Source organism: Eptesicus fuscus, chromosome 22 (genome assembly GCF_027574615.1).
Source record: "Eptesicus fuscus isolate TK198812 chromosome 22, DD_ASM_mEF_20220401, whole genome shotgun sequence".
Taxonomy (NCBI): Eukaryota; Metazoa; Chordata; class Mammalia; order Chiroptera; family Vespertilionidae; genus Eptesicus; species Eptesicus fuscus.
The window spans coordinates 35,121,269-35,138,948 of NC_072494.1; the positions used below are offsets into that span (position 1 = coordinate 35,121,269).

Here is a 17,680-nt window from a genome sequence, read left to right on the forward strand (position 1 = left end):
ACTTGTTTCCTATCATCTAACAGCAGGCCCTTGGGAATGCATAGGCAAACAGGTCAACAAGAGGAAAGGTTAGCTAACCGAAAGCAGACTGTGCTATTACTAAGCACTTACTTACAAGTGCCAGATACTGTGCTAAATGAGTTTTACATACTATTTCATTGAATCCTAACAACTACCTTAGCAAATGCACATTATTTCCCAAATTAGGAAATTGAGGCTCAGACAAGTCATGCAACTGGCCCAAGGTGCGAGCGAGGCAAGCGAGTGGCAGAACTGAGATTTAACCTGGATCCCTTAGACTCAAAAACTTGTGATCTTAACCACCACACCAAAACAGCAATTTTCTTTATTATGTTGGCATCTATAAGAGAAGTCAGACTGGCAGCACTATGAGTCCCAGGAAAGTCATATTCTGATAAGGGCTTCTAGCTAATGGGGGAGAGGAGCTAACCCAGAACCCACGTCCTTTGTCTCCAAGATCGATGCTCTTCCATGGAGACCAAGGGCTCTAGAATGTAAGCTCCAAATGGGAGGAGATTTTGGCTTGTTGACTGCTACATCGCCACTCCCAGATCACATGGAAGGCACTCAATAAATAGGTGATGAATAAAGGAATGGAGTCAATCTGCTGGGTGACCTTGGGAGTGGGGGAGCTTGTTATCCTCGCTAAACCTGTTTCTTCATGCAACAAATAGAGAATGAAATAATATCCACCTCCAGAGCTGATAGGAGAATTAAATGAGACAATTCTTATAAAGCACTTGTGACAGGCTGGAACATAATGAGCACCCAAAATGTAATCTATTATTATCATATTACTACTATTATTCACTGACAAATTTTGACTTCCTAAGATTCCCCCGCCCCCCCTACTGTGGTCAGATAATGTTTCATAGTAAATATGAATATAATAAAATAAAGAACTAGGAATTGGTAACCTGCTTCTAGTTTCAAATCTACCACTGCCTAGCTGCATGACCTTGGACAAGCCTCTTAATTTTTCTATACTCTTCTCAGCTATAAAATGAGGGACTAAAACATTCAAATCAGTTTCATAAGCATTTATTGGGCACCTTCTCTGAATAAGACCACATGCTCAGCCACCTATAAAATCTATGAATAGCGTCAATGAAAAAATATCAGAGCAAAGCAAAACAATCCCCCGCTTGGTGGCAAGGTGAAGGAGAAATCCCAAATAGCCAACTTCATTACATCATCTCAAGGAGCAATGTTTGTAAATACACAAAGTGTTTAATTTTGAGACATTCGTGAGAAATCCTTCCCCATTAAGGAATCAGCAGATACAGTTCTATTAACACCTATCAACCCTGAACCTTCCAAAAAAAATAAACATGTGAAATCATTTTGCACCTTAGTCAAATGGCATGCTTCTGGAGAGAAATCTGGGAAAGTCAAAGTTATTCACGCTCCCTATGGCAACAGTTAAGAATAGGATGTGTAAAAAAAAAAAAAAGACATATGTGGTTAAAACTGCAGGGGTGAAGGGTGGGGGGTGGGAGGGAATTCCAGAAGCAGAATGCAGTACATCTGGACAGGACATGGAGGTAGGTAGTGGCCTATTGTTTACAAAAAACAGGCTTGGATTATGAACAGTGACAAGAGGCCAAGACCTCAATTATCATTCACAACCACACCTCTCCCAATCCCAATTCAACTGAAGCTATCAATCAGTCAATGCCCCCATCTTCTGTCATAAACCCACCAATATTTGTAGCCAAGTGGAGAGAAGGCCTCTCAGGGTACCTCCAGCACTGACCCAGCTGATGACATTAAAAAGATCCCACAGGCACAATGGGGACTTCAAACTACCTCCAACCCTCTAAGGTATAAGACAGCTGCCCATTTCAAACTCTTAGCTCTCCCCCACCCCAGCAATCATTAGAGGGGAGACATGGCCCTTTCCAAGTCTTCTATGATAGGAAAAAGTCTCCTTGAATTGGTGCAGGGAAAGGAGGGGCCCCTCCCTCTGTACTCTGAAACAAAGGAAAACCCAGAGCTCCAACCATGTGGTGTAACATTCAAGGCCACCCACCTCTCCCATTCCCCAGCTGAGGAGGTCTCAGTGGGCTACAGCCACATGGCTCTTCCCAGTCACCGGCCAGGAAGGGACAGTGCTTTGCACAAACACATGCTGGGGCTCCTAATCAGGGGGAAACCCCTCCTATAGGAATTGCTGGTTAAAAAAAAGAAAAGGGGCTTTGATTCACAACCACACCTCTCCCAATCCAAGTCCACTAGATGTGAAGACAGGTCCTTTGGTCTTTTCAGATCCACATTTTGCTTTACCCTTCACATTTCTGCAGGTAAGTGGGTCATTAAAAGCATGTATTTCAGAGCAGAGGGTGACCATGCAGAAAATTAAACAATTATGTCTTCCCATCCTCCAGAATCAGCACCACCCAGCAACCCTAACATCCCAACTCCATTCAGGTTTAGGTGAGGGCGGAGACCGAGTGTGAGTGACCTTATTCTTTCTGTTCTCTGATCTGTGGCTGAATGCAGGGCAACCAGAGACGAGGCAGGCACAAGGTGCATCCGAAGTGGCTACAGACTTTGTGTGTCTGATGCCATAGCAAATGTCACGTTTGGATAGGGTACATCAGAAAAAACCCCACCTCTCTCAGGGCTCTCCAAAAGGTACACGTTCTCAAGGTTGCCTTTCTCTGCCTGGACTCAACTCCAACCTCGGGAATAAATTCCCTAACACCTGTCAGATTTCAGTAGTCCTTCAAGAAACCTGACCCAGACAACCAGAGGCAAATTGCCGCCTTTCTCTCTCCAAGAACCTCCCGCCCCTCCCCCCACCCTTTCCAGCTTGGGAGAAAGGGCTGACAAAATAATGGCCAGCTCTACAAGAACAAACCCTAAAGCCCACTCTGAAAATCCCTTTCCTGAGCCTGTAGCCCCTGGCACTGCCCATCTCTCAGAGCCTCAGAACCACCTATGAAACCACCTCTGGGGTCAGCCTGCCCCCACCTGCTCCACCCAAAGAAATGAACCTCCTGCAAATCAGGGTGGAAATACATGCCTCAATGGCCCACACAGCATATGCATTACGCTATTTTTCCAAGCCCTTACCTTTGACCTGAGTATCGTACTCTGCTATGATCTCCTTATCCTTTTTGAATTTGGCTGGAGACGTCATGTTTTCCTTCTTTCTTCCAAATTCGAATTGTGAATTGATAGATCCACGGAAAAAATCCAACCACCTAAATCAATACCTCCAAGACCGCTTCTCCTGAAGGCAGAAGGGGCCCACCGCGGTGGTCTCCAGCGCTCCGGGGAGCGCGGGCTGCGGGCTAGGCAGGCGGCTACGGCGGGCACATGCAGACGGTGGGCTCTGGGGCCGGGCGCGGCAGCGGCTGGTTCCTGTGCTAGAGCCCGAGCCGCAGGCTCAGCATTAGCCAGGAGAACTGCAGCGCCCGGAGGTTGGCCTGGGGTCTGACATCAACGACACAGGCAGGGAGTGCAAGTCCATCCGCACAACATGGTGTGGGGGGTGCGGGGGTGTGGACGCGCCCAGCAGAGTCCCCAGGAGGGAGTGGGTGCGCGTCGGGGTGCCGGAGGAGGGCTGGGCGTGCTTCGCGGTTTTTTGTTGCACAGGCTCGAAGATGCTGCAAATCAAATCCCAAACGGGAGCCGCAGCAGCACGGACTGGATCGGAAGTCGTTTGCTCCGGTTCACTTGCCTGTAAATGCAGGGATAAGGGGAGGGGGTGATCAGCTCCAGAGCAGATTCTAATCGCTGCAGGGGTGGGGTAGGGGACGACACTCCCAGCCCGGCCCAGGCCCATTCATCTCCGACCGACGCCGCCCGGCCGGGAGAGCTCAGCAAGGCGACGTGGGGAGGAAGGAAGCTCCCTCCGGATTTTGTTTTAAGGCTGCAAGAGAACACTTTGGAGCAGCCGCCTGCGCAGGCTTCGGGTGGGGACTGCGGCGGGAACGCGGGGCTCCGGGCGGGGACTGCGGCACCACGGCGGCCTCCGGAGCCCCACCAGCGCTGGGCAGCGGCCAGCCGGAGGGAGCCCTCCCTGCCCAGCCTCCGACGCGGCCCCTGACCCCCAGCGGGGCAACTCCCTGGACATCAAAGGGGATCAAAGCCGCGAAGGGACAAGCCACCGGGGCACAACTTTTCTTCCCCTCCCGCCCCTCCTCCCAGTTGTTTTGTTTTTGGTTACTAGCTTCCCTTGGCAGCAAAAGGTTGGGGGGGGGGGGGTGGATCTGCAGGAAAAAGCCTGCTCGGCAAGGGACACAGGGACACATCCAGGAAAACAATGTGGTCGGCAGAAGCAGGAAACGGGTTAGAGGCGAGGGTCGGGCTCGGGAAAATCGGGAGGCGGGGGGAGGGGGGCGGAAGGCAGCCGTTGCCTGCCCCAAGCCAGGGATGAGAGTGACTCTAAGTGCCATCTCCAACATTTTTTTTGTCACCCAAACCCAGAGATCCCAGGCTGGGGGCGGGGGGGGGAGGGGTCAGTGACGAACGCAGACCCAACTTACTCGCTCCGGGAGGTGCCCGAGGAGATCCCGCCCGGGAGGCGGGAGGGAAGCCGGCGGGAGCTCCGAGCTCGGCGCCTCGCTCCCCGGCGCGGCGCGGCGCAGCGGCCACCCTCCCTCTTTGGCCGCCCCTTTCCCTCTCGGTGCCGGGAGGAAGAGGCTCCCGCCGGCGTCTCCCAACTGCCCGCGCCCGGAGACAGGGCCTCAAGGAGCGAGGAAGAGGGAGCCGAGGCGGCGCGGGGGTTCCGGCGGGCAGGAAGCGGGAGGGGAGGAGAGGTGGGGTCCCGAGGCTGCACGAGAGCCGCGGGCAACTAGAACTGCCGCGCACACCGGGAAGACGAGGAGAGGGGAAGGGGAGGGTTACCTTCCAGGTGAGGGGGGAACTAGGAGTCTATCGTGGCCCGCGATGTTACGTGAAGCGCAGGGATGCTAGCCACTTTGGGGACCCACGTATGGGGTCTGGGAACCGGAGTGCGAAGAGGGGCCGTCGGGGCGGGCCGGGGGCTGGGACCAGGGAAGGGCCCCGGAAGCGGTGCGGAACACCCCTCCTGGGTCCAGGGCCGTAACGCGGCTGTCTGCCAGGGCTGGGCGACGGAGTGAGAGGGCAGCTGATGCTGACGGGTGTTGCCAAGGAAGGCTGACCCAAGCGGGACCAAGGCTGTCCGGCTGCAGGGCACTTGGGGAGGGGGCTGGGTGCGGGTTGCGCGGCGGCGTGAGCCAGGGCACAGCCCAAGCGGCGCGGTGAAGGGCGGAGAGATGCCGTCCAGAGAAGTGTTCAGGGCAGTACACAGAGTTTGGGAAAGGATCGCGGGGGGGGGGGGGGGGGGGAGGCGGGGAGGGTCTGAGGGACTCGGGGCGGCACCGCTAAAGCGATGCAGCAAGCAGCATCTGCGCCCTCTCCTTTCCGCCCCAACCCGGGTTTGTTCAGTCAGGGCTGTGGTCCCGCGGCCGGGAAAGAAGAAAGGGGAGAGGGAAGGAGCCTTTACCTGGCTCTGACGCGACGGGTCCCAGGCCCCCGGGTCCGCCTTCCACTCAGAGTTCTCCTGCCCTCTCTTCCCCGCCACCCGCTCCTACGCAGATGGGTCCCCCGGTCCCCTCCGGAGCCTCCGCCAACTCCGCAGGACCCCGCCGGGAAGCAGAACCCACCCCTTTGCCAATCACCGCCCTCATTCTATCGACCGATAGGGCCTGCAGCCAATAGGAATAGCTGATCCCGAGAGGCCAGGAATGAGGAGGAGGGACTGGCGAAACTTGGGGGCGTGGCTAGCGCGACCGAGGCGTAGTCACGGGGTAAGCTCCGCCCTCAAGAGCACGGTGGCCGAACCCTAAAGTAGAATTAATGGGCGGGATTAAGTTGGAACTAACAACCAAACACGAATTCTTGAGAAAAGGTACGACCAATTGGACAGGGGCGGAGAGGAGGGGCGTTGGGGAGAATTTTAGCCAATAGAGAGTAGAGACCAGAGTGGACTGTAGAGCGTCATCCAATAAGAAGCGCCGAGGGCGTCCTCGCTTCTTCCACTAGAGCCGGAGTAGGCCCGCCCAAGCCTCCAGAAGCCCGCCAATGAGGTCGGCGGCAGAGCCACGCTCGGCCAACCAGAAAGCGGAACTGATGCCCGCACCGTTACTGGGGCGGGGCGTACGGTCCCCTCGCCACTAAGATCTCGTCAGCGGCCTCCGAGCCTTCCAATGCAGGACGTGGGCGAGCTCTAGTTCTCCCAATCGGGGCGCGGCGATGGAAATTCAAACTGACAGCCGGTTTGGAAAGGCAGAGAGAGCGGAAGAGGAGGCAGAAAACGACGTGTTCGGCGACCGAGATCCCAAAGTCGACTGGGCCCCCAAAGCGAGCCCCACCACCACCACCACCACCACCACCGCACGTTCTGGAGCGGCCGCTCCGGGAGAAGCCTGGAGGGAAGGCCGCGGGGAACGGGGGGCACGAGGAGGACGCGAGAGCCAGCACGCTGAGGATTGGGGGCTGCCGCGGGAGAAGCGAAGCGGGGGGGCCGCCTGGAACGAGCCGAGCGGCGGAGGTTCGCTGGAGGGCTGCAGAGAAGCAGGGACCCGCCCGGTGGGCAGGGCTCGGGGGATCTCCGAATCCTGGGAAGTGGAGAAAGATTTCCTGAAAGAGGCGTGGGTAGGGAGGCAGCCCGCGATCCGACAAATAGGGATTGGAGCTCTCCGAGGGAGGGGCTTGGGAGGGGAGAAGCTTTAAATACAAGGGAATTGCTAAAGGAGGGAGAGCCCGAGGGGAGGATCCTTTTAGACGGGAGGAAGGGAAAACGGCAGTGAAGTTCCCGAGGCCCCTAGCTGCTTGGCCCTCCCCTCTTCAAACCTCTCCCCCCCCCCCCCCCCTTCCCGGAAAGTTAAAAGGAAAGCCAGAATTGCTGCTGCTCTCCTGTTCCTGCTCAATAAATATTACTTTTCCCTCCCAGGGGAAAACAAGAAAGAACGATTTTCCTTCCCAATTTTAGGGCTCAGAAAAGCTCGAGGCCTCGCAATTTTATTTGTAGCCCGGGGGAATCCACCTAGGAAGGGTCTTGCTCTGGGTCCCATTTTTAAAACCCCCCCACGCCACATCCTGCCCGGGACGCCATGTCTACCAGCAGTTGTAGTTTCAAGGACCGGTGCGTGTCCATCCTGTCTTGCAAATTCTGTAAGCAAGTGCTCAGCTCTCGGGGAATGAAGGCTGTTTTGCTGGCCGATACTGAAATAGACCTTTTCTCTACAGACATCCCTCCTACCAAGTAAGTCATACGCTAGTGGCGGGCAACGGACGGTAGCCTTTAACTAAATGGGAAAATGTTATGGCTTGGACCTCGGAGTCAACCAGCAGATTATCATTTTGGTGTTCCAGCCACTCCCACCAGTCTGATGACCCCCTTGGAGTAGAACTAAATGGGCAGGCTGTCTGGACAAAGTCTGTGGTTTAACCAGAGTGGTCAGTCCTGATGGAATGCTTCTAGTCATGTGACCACACCCCTTAAGCTGGATCCCTGGCCCTATGCCCTGCCCAACCATCCTGTCTCACTGGATCAAGGCCATGACCTGGACTCTAGGAAATTCAAGCAAGCTTTTTTTGTACTGTTGGAGAGGTCAAGTTTTTCATTTTTATCGTTTTACAAACCCCCCAAAAATTCATAGTTTTCTACTATTATTTGCGATTGGCATGCTAATTCCATTGTCCTTATAATTCAGTATTCTTTTCTCAAAAATCTCCTTTTCTGAGAGAGACTTAGATTTGTATGGGATGAAATAAAGACTTACCCTTTAAGAAATCCTTGTCTCCCATGAAGCCTATTTTGGATATCATGCATTCACTTGTGTAATTCAATCCTCTAATTGTTTTCAGTCACTACCCACTTTCGGGTGTAGTAGAGTCCTTAAGAATTTGCTTCCTATTTAGGAAAAAAAAACCAACACATTTTATTTGACTCAGATATACCTTTTTCTAGCTCTAAAAAGTATTTTCTCTCTCCATGGTCAACATAGCCCTTAAATGATTTTCAAGATTTAGCTCTTTATTGAATCTTTATCATTAAAGTGAAAGAGTGATTATCCAAAGTATGGGTGAATAAGTATTCTTTGGACACAGCCAGAGGAGGCAGCTAATAGTTATAATAATTTAAAGTGAATTTCATTATAATAATAGAAACTTAAAAACATTTTTTAGCCTGGCTGGCTTGGCTCAGTGGTTGAGCGTAAACCCATGAACCAAGAGGCCATGGTTCAATTCCTGATCAGGGCACATGCCCAGGTTGCAGGCTCGATCCCCAGTGTGGAACATGCAGGAGGCAGCTGATCAATGAGTCTCTCTCATCACTGATGTTTCTATCCCTCTTTCTCCCTCTCCCTTCCTCTCTAAAATCAATAAAAACATATTTTTTTTAAAAAGAAAAAAAATGTAATATAGTGAAAGTCGTGAACTCTTCCTCCTTTGAAATCTTTTCTGAATTGGTTCAAGTGTAGTCATGCCCGATGACAAAGTTACGTATTGCAAAGATAAATGGGTTAATATTTAAGTACGTGTGTGTGTGTGTGTCTGTGTGTGTGTGGCGTTGAAAAAAGAAAAATCACTAGACAATAAATCTGTAACCTACTATTGCAAAGGTCCTATGATTAAAATATTAACTCATTCATCTTTACAATAGCTATAAGTGATGAGACAGTCATAAGAAGGTTCATTGTTAAAGGTTAGACAAGAGTCTAGAATAGAGTTGTGTCTATGCTTCCTTATAGAAGTTATAAGAGTATGGATTAATGTTTCAAAATCAATGAGCACATAAGATTTTTAAATGGAAGTTTTGTCATATTATGGTGAGCTCACAAATATTAACTGACTTACAAAATATACTATAGTTCTATTTCAGACTCACTTTTAGCTCTTTGGGACTATAAAAGCATACTAAATCACAATCAAAAGTACATTTGATAGCAAGGACATGGAAAAATTGGAAGCCTTGTGCACTGTTGGTGCTAATGTAATATAGGGCGGCTGCTATGGAAAAGCATAACAGTTCCTCAAAAATTGAAAATAGAATTACCATATGATTCAGCAATCCCACTTCTGGGTATATATCCAAAAGAATTCAGTGCAGGACCTAGAAGAGATATGTGCACAGCCATGTTCTTAGCAGCATTATTCACAAAAACCAAGTGGAAGAAGCAACTAAGATGTCTGTCAATAGCTGAGTGAATAAACAAAATAAGGTATATGCATACAATGAAATATTATTCAGCCTATCACATACTACAATATGGATGACCTTGAGGCCATTATGCTAAGTGAAAATAAGCCAGTCTCAAAAAGACAAATGCTGTATGATTCTACTTATATGTGGTATCTAAAGCAATCAAATTCATAGGAACAGCAAGTAGAATGGTGATTGCCAGGGCTGGGGGGAGAGGGAAATGGGGAATCATTTAATGGGCATAGGGTTTTAATTTTATAAGATGAAAAAGGTCTGGAGATTTGTTGTACAACAATGTGAATACACTTTACAGTTCTGAACTATACACTAAAAATGATTAATTAATAAATTTTATGTTATATACATCTTATAATTTAAAAAACATACATTTGACTATCTCTACACTTTTCTCTCTTCAGCACAGTGGACTTAATAGGAAGATGCTATTATACTGAAATCTGCAAATGTAAACTGAAGGACATCGCATGTTTAAAATGGTATCTATGACAATATTCTAGATAGCCCTGGGTTTGGGAGATGGGTGTTGACACCAAAGCAGACACAAAGGTTCAGTGGACTGCATCGAGCACTGGTTATAACCCTTGCAATGAGCCACTGAAAAACCATTTGTTACTTAGAGCTATTTTTTTAAAGGGCCTGTGACACTTTAAATTTGTATATGATTTTACAATTTCTCCAAGTTCATTGACAAATATCTGCTTTAATTTTTAGAAAAAGGCAAGTAGTTTAGAGAGGGGGGGTGAAACACCTGGATTTAGTCATAAAAATTAGGTTTGAGTCCTGGTCCTACCCCTACTCTCTGTTTGATCTTGAATAAACTTAAAACTCTAAATCTCTGAACCTCTGTTTCCTTATTTAATTTCTATCTTAAGAAGATAAACTTGAGAAAATAGGAACTATCTTTTTTTGTTGTTGTTAATCCTCACCTGAGGATATTTTTTCCATTGATTTTTAAGAGGGGAGAGAGAGAGAAAAAAAAAAAAACAGAAACATCGATGTGAGAGAGACATATCATGTGAGGAGCAGGTATCAAACCTGCAACCCAGGTATGTGCCTTTGACTGGGAATCTTACCCATGACCCTTTGGTGCACAGGCTGATGCTCTAACCACTGAACACACCAGCCAGGGCAGGAACTATCTTCTTAAGATAGAAATTAAAATATCTTTTGTGTTTACCTTACAGAGTTGTACAGATCAAATGAATTATGAATGTTAAGAGGCTTGGTAAACTAAATTGCAACACAAATGAAAGTTACTACTGTTATCTTTTGAGAAGTAAATTTGTGTTATTAGTCCCATTTTAGAGAGAAGAAAGTTGAGATTTTCTCATTTAAATGGGGGTTGGATTATAAATTATAATTCTAACAATTTAAGTTAGCAAACTCTTCTTTTGTGCTAATGACTAATTTCATTCATTCATCATTCAAAAAGGAACATAGTCAGTCGATAAGATATTTAAATAAATGAGATATTGAATAGGCTAGGAAGTGCTCCAAAGGAAATAATAATAATGATAGAGAATAATAGAGGTTGGGAGAGTGGGTAAGAGCTATTTTTCATAGCATGGTAGAAAAGACTTCTCCTGAGAGGCTAATGAGAGTTGAATCCTAAAGGATGAGAAGGAGACAGAAAGAATGTTCTAGGCAGAGGGAACAGCAAGTGCAAAGGACCCAAGGTAAGAAGCTTTAGACGTTCAGGGAATAAAAAGATGATGGCAGTGTGGCTGAGACTTTGTGAGCATCTGGGGAGAGTAGTCTGAGTACATTAGAGATGTAGTCAAAACACAGATAATCTAGAGCAGCGCTGTCCAATAGAAATATGCAAGTCACATGTGGAATTTAAAATTTTCCAATAACCACACTTTTTTAAAGTAAAAAGAAACAGGTGACATTAATTTTAATCATGTATTTTATTTAACTCAATATATGCAAAACACTATCATTTCAATATGTAACCAATATAAAAGCATTATGAATGAAATGTTTTACATTCTATTTTTTATTCTTCTTCTTTCAAATCTGGTGTATGTTTTATACTCCCAGCACATTTCGCTTCAGGCTAGCCAAATTTTAAGTGCTCGGTAGCCACATTTGGATAGTGCAGATCTAGACCTTGGTATGAAGGAGTTTGTTTGTTTTTCTTTTTGGCCAATGGGAAGCCACTGAAGGGGTTCTAAGAAGGGAGCAACATGATCTGGTATGTCCCTACTTGAATGTTAGCTCCATGAGAACGAGAACCTTGTCCACCCCTGTATTCCTAACACCTAACTCAGAATACAAGCTCAGTAACATTAGTTGAGTGACTGAATGAGGGCAGGAATGAAAGCCACAGAATCGTCTTACAAATAACTGCCAGTCCTAGTCCAAGAACAACTTTTGTTTTCATTCGTTTGCCTTTCAATCAGATTATGATTAGAAGACATATTTTAGGTGGGCTGGTACCTCTTATATAGTAATTTTTAATAGGCCCTCACAAAAATAACTCACTCTCACATCTCACTGGATGAGAACAAGCTATAATAAGAATTTTTACACCTTAAGGTGTAAGCAGTTCATGTTGTCATTTTTTTAAGTGCCTACTAAAACATGCCCTGTATATTCAATCTATTTAATAGTAACCAGATAGGAAATAAACAAAACCCTGCGGAAGAGTGAGGTACTTATAATCAGATGCATAATCGTGAAGACAGTAAAAACTTTTGCAACTTTCTCTAGAGGCTGTAGATTTGCTTTACTTCTGCATTCCCTCAAAAACACTGAGACTAAAATTAGAGCAGCCAGCTTGTGTTTGGTTTACAGGGGCTCATGCTGTCTTCCTACTCCTCCATCTGTTGAAACAGTTTTTAGGTCCTGGCATGCAGCTAGAACATGTAAGAACCCAACTTGCCACTGTCCTGAGGATAGCAAAAACCTTTTACCCACAGATCTGAGTTTATTTAATATGTTTTGTGTGTACAGCACATCAATTTGGAGTTCTTTACAGAGCAAATCACAAACTTATGTCATCTGGAAGCTAGCTTCTCAAGGGAAAATGCATAAAATGATACTAGCAAAGAAATAGAGAAAATGTTAGTATTATTTCACTTGAAGACTATTTTGCCACTTGACAGTAGCACTGTAATCATTATTAGAATAAATCACATCCCAAAGATCCCAGCAATGAAGGATGTTAGGAGGAAATGAGGTCTTTATGTCATCTATTTACATTAAAAATGCTTACATGGTCAAGTATTACACAGCCTCTAACAATATTTACTTTCTTTTTTAGTGGGAACATTGTGGGTTATCATGTGATTGTTCCATGTTGCTCCTGCCTTCTTTCCTGTAACAACGGGCACTTCTGGATGTTTCACAGCCAGGCAGTTTATGGTATTAACAGACTAGACTCTACTGGTAAGAAACAATTGACTGGAACATTCCTATAACATTTGTCTATCAATAGCTGAGTGAAACTCCTGGTAGATCATTTCAGGACTCCCTCTGAGACTTTACCTGGATTGGATCTACTAGACTGAAATGTCAATCATATCCCAAACATTCACTTATGGATACTAGGAGCCAAAATTCATTGCCGTTTCTATTTTCATCATTTTATTTAAGAGCCTCAAACTTAGCTGGATTTCTTGGCGCGCCCCCCCTCCTTTTTTTTTCCCCAGAGAGAAAGGGAGAGGGAGAGAGAGCTAGAAACATCAATGATGAGAGAGAATCATTGATTGGCTGCCTCTTGCAAGCCCATGACTGGGGATTGAGCCCACAACCAGGCATGTGCCCTTGACCAGAATCAAACCCGGAACTCTTCAGTCTGCAGGCCGACGCTCTATCCACTGAGCCAAACCAGCTAGGGCTCTTGGCCTTCTTAAATTAACTTTTTTTTTTTTAATCCTCACCCTAGTATAAGATAAGAGAGAGAGAGAGAGAGAGAGAGAGAGAGAAACATCAATGTGAGAGGGAAACAATTGGTTGCCTTTTGTAAGCACCCTGATCTGGAATCAAACCGGCAACCTTTGGGTGCACAGGACAATTCTCAACCAACTGAGCCACTCCAGCCATGCTGAAATTAACATTTTAATTGCTTTAAGTTCTTGTCTTGATACATATTATGACTCCAGATAATTTTGAAAGATTGTATATATGATAGTCAAGTGTGTGTGTGTGTGTGTGTGTGTGTGTGTGTGTGTGTGTAAGAAAGGAAGGGATGGAGGGAAGGCTGAGGCCGTGAGGAGTTGGGAGGGAAGATGACTAGATAACATGTATTTGGTGATACTGCTTTAAGATGAAAGTGGACATTTTGACATCTGTATTAATAAATTATGATGGAATTTTAGTCAAAGGAAATATTTAATATCAATATGTCATACTAATTACTTATAGGAAAATACTGCAACCAATTCTTAAAAGATATTTACATAATACATTTTATATTGTCTAGAGTCATTCAAGTTTTGCTATAGGACACGTTTTCAATGTCTAATACCTATTTGTACAACAGACCAAGTTGACATTTAGTGGGACATTTTTAGTGGGAACAAGTTTAAAGAACTTGACAATCCAAATTGGCATTAACACTCAAGTTTTTTAATGTATATTTTAGTCTTCTTCAGAACTTAAAATATACTCCTTTTTTAAAGTATGATTTCCCTTCACAGACTCAAAACAAGATCACAAATTGTAAAAGCTAGGTCGTCAAGGTCTTTAAACCCTCCAATTACGGTTGGGTTTTTAGAGACTCCGATTTTTCTTTTTTTTTAAATCACCTGGCATTTAATTGTGGCTCTCAACCATGTGGGGGTCTTAATTTAAGACTCTAGAATGTTAAGAGGGCCACTTTTGAGCAAGGAATTACCTGAACTCCCCTAGGTGAGATACGGGCTTCTAATTTAGGTTTCCAGTTTTATATTTCTGTTGCTCATGGGACACATTAAAGGAAGTTTCTGCTTTGATATTATTTTCCCTGCTTCATGGAATTTAAAACACAGGGTGGAGATTTTTCAATTTTGATTTACTTTTTAATATTGGTCAATTTTTCAAAGATAAAAGCCCAGCATTCTTCCATTTGCATTGAATCTAATCCATGAGAAACAGATGTATCACAGGGTTTCCTTCCTCCCTTCTTAACAGAGGAAGGAAGGTGCTGCTTCTGACAGATCCAATCACTTCGTTTATTTTTTCTCCTTTGAACCAATTGTGCTGAGCTACTCATGTCTCTGTGTATTGACTCCAAGAATATGAGACTTCTCCTTTGTAACCCTAATACTGTGATTTAAAGCAGGATTTTCTAGGTGCTTGGTATACAACAAGGTTCTTCATGGCTGTTGGAACTGTCCTTGAAACACCTGAATGAACAGCATCAAAGGAGTACATACACAAGCTTTATAAAATTCTAGAATGTTTAGACTGAAGGGGCCCAAGAAGTCTATGTTCTAGGCTAGCCTACCCATGTAGACCTGATTTCCTAAGATGTTCCTGAGGAAGCTTGAAAACCTCAGTTCAGCCAAAACCGGTTTGGCTCAGTGGATAGAGCGTCGGCCTTCGGACTGAAAGGTCCCAGGTTCGATTCCGGTCAAGGGCATGTACCTTGGTTGCGGGCACATCCCCAGTAGGGGGTGTGCAGGAGGCAGCTGATCGATGATTCTCTCTCATCGATGTTTCTAACTCTCTATCCCTCTCTCTTCCTCTCTGTAAAAATCAAGAAAATATATTAAAAAAAAAAAAAAAGAAAACCTCAGTTCATCTTCACTGGGGTGGGTAAATGCCTCCAAAGGCAAATTCACTTCAACTCTCCATTGACCTTTATGGGTTCTAATTGGCCATTAGATTTGGCCTAGTGATTCCTTACTATCCTGTCAGCTCTCAATGCCATCTGACCAGAAGCAAAACACCATTTATTATTGGGGGGAAAAAAGGTGTTTTATATTATAAATAACTTAAACAAACAAAAAATTACAGAAAACAATATGATAGGTATCTATATACATCAAACAGATGCTAATTTCTTGCCTTATTAGATTCCAGTATCTCAACTAAGTTAGATAGTTGGTTGTTTCTATTGTTTCAACAATACAACAGTGCACATTCTTGTACATGTCTCCTCAAGCAACTGTGCAAAATGGACAGTTAAAGGAACGAATGGGCAATGGGTCATATTTGCAATATATATATATTTAATTCACACAATGGAATACTCTACAGAAAAGAAAATGAGCTAAATCTGCACATATGCGTATAGGTAAATCTCAAAAACATAATGTCTAATGAAAAGAGCAAATTAGAGCCCTGGCTGGGTGTCTCAGTTGGTTGGAGCATCTCCCACACACCAAAAAAGGTTGCAGGTTCAATTACCCATCAGGGTACATACTTAATTTAAGTTTAGGGTTGAATTCCTGGTCAGGGCATACATGGGAGGCAACCGATCAATGTTTCTTTCTTCCCCCCTTTCCTCTTTTTCTAAAATCAATAAATATATCCTCAGGTGAGAATTAAAAGAAAAAGTAAAATTAGAAAAGATACATATAATACCATATTGTAAAATTTTAAATACACAAAACAACAATGTATATAGTCTGGTTGCATGCATTTGTAGTAAAAGTAGCAAAATCATCCATGGTGTACTGGTAAGGGTTGGCAACTGAGTTCAAACCAAATCTCCAAATCCTGGCTCATTCCATTCCCCCCCGTGGCCACTATCTTGGTATGTGTGGAGTGGGTATCCAGACTTGCTGAGTCGCTTGGGCCCACACTGCCAACTGGACAGCCTGAGATTTACTTTCTTGTAAGACTTCATTGGCTCTTCTAAAGGTCAATTTTTTTTTCCATTTTAGTGCTTTCAAGTTATAATATAGTACATGCCCAGAATAAACCATCTCATTATCCTCTGCCATATATGTGGTCTTAAATTATATACAAATGCTGGATTCGTCAATATGAAAGCTGACTGACATTTCACAATGAGGTTTTAGGTAGTTGTTTTATTTATTGTATTGACAGCTACAATTTAGTTCTAAAGTTGACAATTCTACCTTGACAACCTCTAGACTAAAATCCACATATATCAAGGATTATTGTTCATATTATAACTGACTCCAAAACCTTGCTTTTTTTAATCAGAAAAAAGGCACCAGCTATTTCCATGCTTGTTGATGAGATGAGTGCTTTCCCTCCAAAGAGATACTTAATCTAAAGGATCTTGTGAGGTCTCCATTCTTAAAAATCATTAAAATAGATTTGAAAGTATCACTGTAGAGTTATTATGGCATAATGTAGCTGGAGGCAAGATTTGAGTAAATGGATTCATAAGATTCGTTTGAGTCCTAAGATTTTAGAACTCAAGCCCTGCTTAAAATGGTTGAAGAATATGTATGTCCTAGATCAGTGGTTGGCAAACTGCGGCTTGCGAGCCACATGCGGCTCTTTGGCCCTTGAGTGTGGCTCTTCCACAAAATACCACAGCCTGGGCAAGTCTATTTTTTTTGTTTTTTGTTTGTTTGTTGTTGTTGTTTTAAATATATTTTATTTTTTTTACAGAGAGGAAGGGAGAGAGAGAGAGAGTTAGAAACATCGATGAGAGAGAAACATCAATGAGCTGCCTCCTGCACACCCCCTACTGGGGATGTGACCACAACCAAGGTACATGCTCTTGATCAGAATCGAACCTGGGACCCTTGAGTCCACAGGCCGACGCTCTATCCACTGAGCCAAACCGGTTAGGGCAAGGGTGAGTCTATTTTGAAGATGTGGCGTTAGAAGAAGTTTAAGTTTAAAAAATTTGACTCTCAAAAGAAATTTCAATTGTTGTACTGTTGATATTTGGCTCTGTTGACTAATGAGTTTGCCAACCACTGTCCTAGATGAATTATATTAGATAGTTTTATTTGTGGTACATTCTTTCAATGCTTTTTCTCTTTACTGCTAACACTATGGTTTAATATAACAATGTTAATGTAAAGGTTTCATATATCATGTTCTGAGTTTAACAGTAATGAGCACCGAATAACTTTGTGACCTTTTCTTTTCAGGTGTTAACTTCCTACTTTGGGGCAACTTGCCAGAGATAGAAGAGAGTGCAGATGAAGACATGTTAGATATCTCAGCAGAGGAGTGTATTAGATGAAAGGAGAATAGACTTATGATAGGTGTAATATTCAGACTTTTTACTATTTAAAATGTATATTAATGGATCAACTTTAAATGGTTAGTAAGGATTTTCCAGTGATTTATTTTTTTAGAAAACCAAAATGGGGCATTTGTTGATTTATTTATTTACTGTCTTAAATTAATTACCTGTTTAATTTGAGCCAATGTAGTTCTTTTCTTCTACTTCTACTTTTTTTTCTTCCTGTCTCCATTCATCTGCCCAGTATAGGTGTATTCCTAACTTCGCATAAGAGACTTTTTTCATGTGCCACTCAACTACCTCCCAATCTGGGGAAGTTTTTCTTACAACTAGATGCCAGGTAT

At 44.6% G+C, this 17,680-nt stretch overlaps 2 protein-coding genes across 14 annotated transcripts in view; one reads left to right on the forward strand and one right to left on the reverse strand.

Annotated features, from left to right (window-relative positions):
• Nucleotides 1-5,684, reverse strand: part of SRGAP2 (SLIT-ROBO Rho GTPase activating protein 2) — a 242,140-nt gene extending 236,456 nt beyond the window's left edge. For 10 of the 13 annotated variants that reach the window (XM_028129255.2, XM_028129253.2, XM_008154184.3 and 7 more), the window contains exons 1-2: nt 5,501-5,671; nt 3,100-3,709 (exon numbers count right to left, since the gene is read on the reverse strand). In XM_028129255.2, the coding sequence (XP_027985056.1) occupies nt 3,100-3,166 (67 nt within the window). In that variant the 5' untranslated portion in view covers nt 3,167-3,709; nt 5,501-5,671. Of the gene's footprint in view, nt 1-3,099; nt 3,710-4,878; nt 5,158-5,500 lie in introns of those variants that run through there. The other 3 variants (XM_054711644.1, XM_028129261.2, XM_028129262.2) reach the window with 3 other exon arrangements.
• Nucleotides 5,685-7,029: 1,345 nt separating this feature from the next.
• On the forward strand, nt 7,030-17,456 carry FAM72A (family with sequence similarity 72 member A). Its single transcript, XM_008154185.3, has 4 exons — nt 7,030-7,261; nt 9,625-9,702; nt 12,495-12,619; nt 17,239-17,456. The coding sequence occupies exons 1-4, from the start codon at nt 7,110-7,112 to the stop codon at nt 17,331-17,333; spliced, it is 450 nt and encodes a 149-aa protein (XP_008152407.1). The 5' UTR covers nt 7,030-7,109; the 3' UTR covers nt 17,334-17,456.
• The last annotated feature ends 224 nt before the right edge of the window (nt 17,457-17,680 follow it).

Coding starts and splice junctions, on each gene's coding strand:
- FAM72A (XM_008154185.3), top strand. CDS start 7,110: ATGTCTACCAGCAGTTGTAGTTTCAAGGACCGGTGCGTGTCCATCCTG. Junction 7,262..9,624: donor ACAGACATCCCTCCTACCAA/GTAAGTCATACG, acceptor TTCTCTCTTCAG/CACAGTGGACTTAATAGGAA. Junction 12,620..17,238: donor TAACAGACTAGACTCTACTG/GTAAGAAACAAT, acceptor TTTTCTTTTCAG/GTGTTAACTTCCTACTTTGG.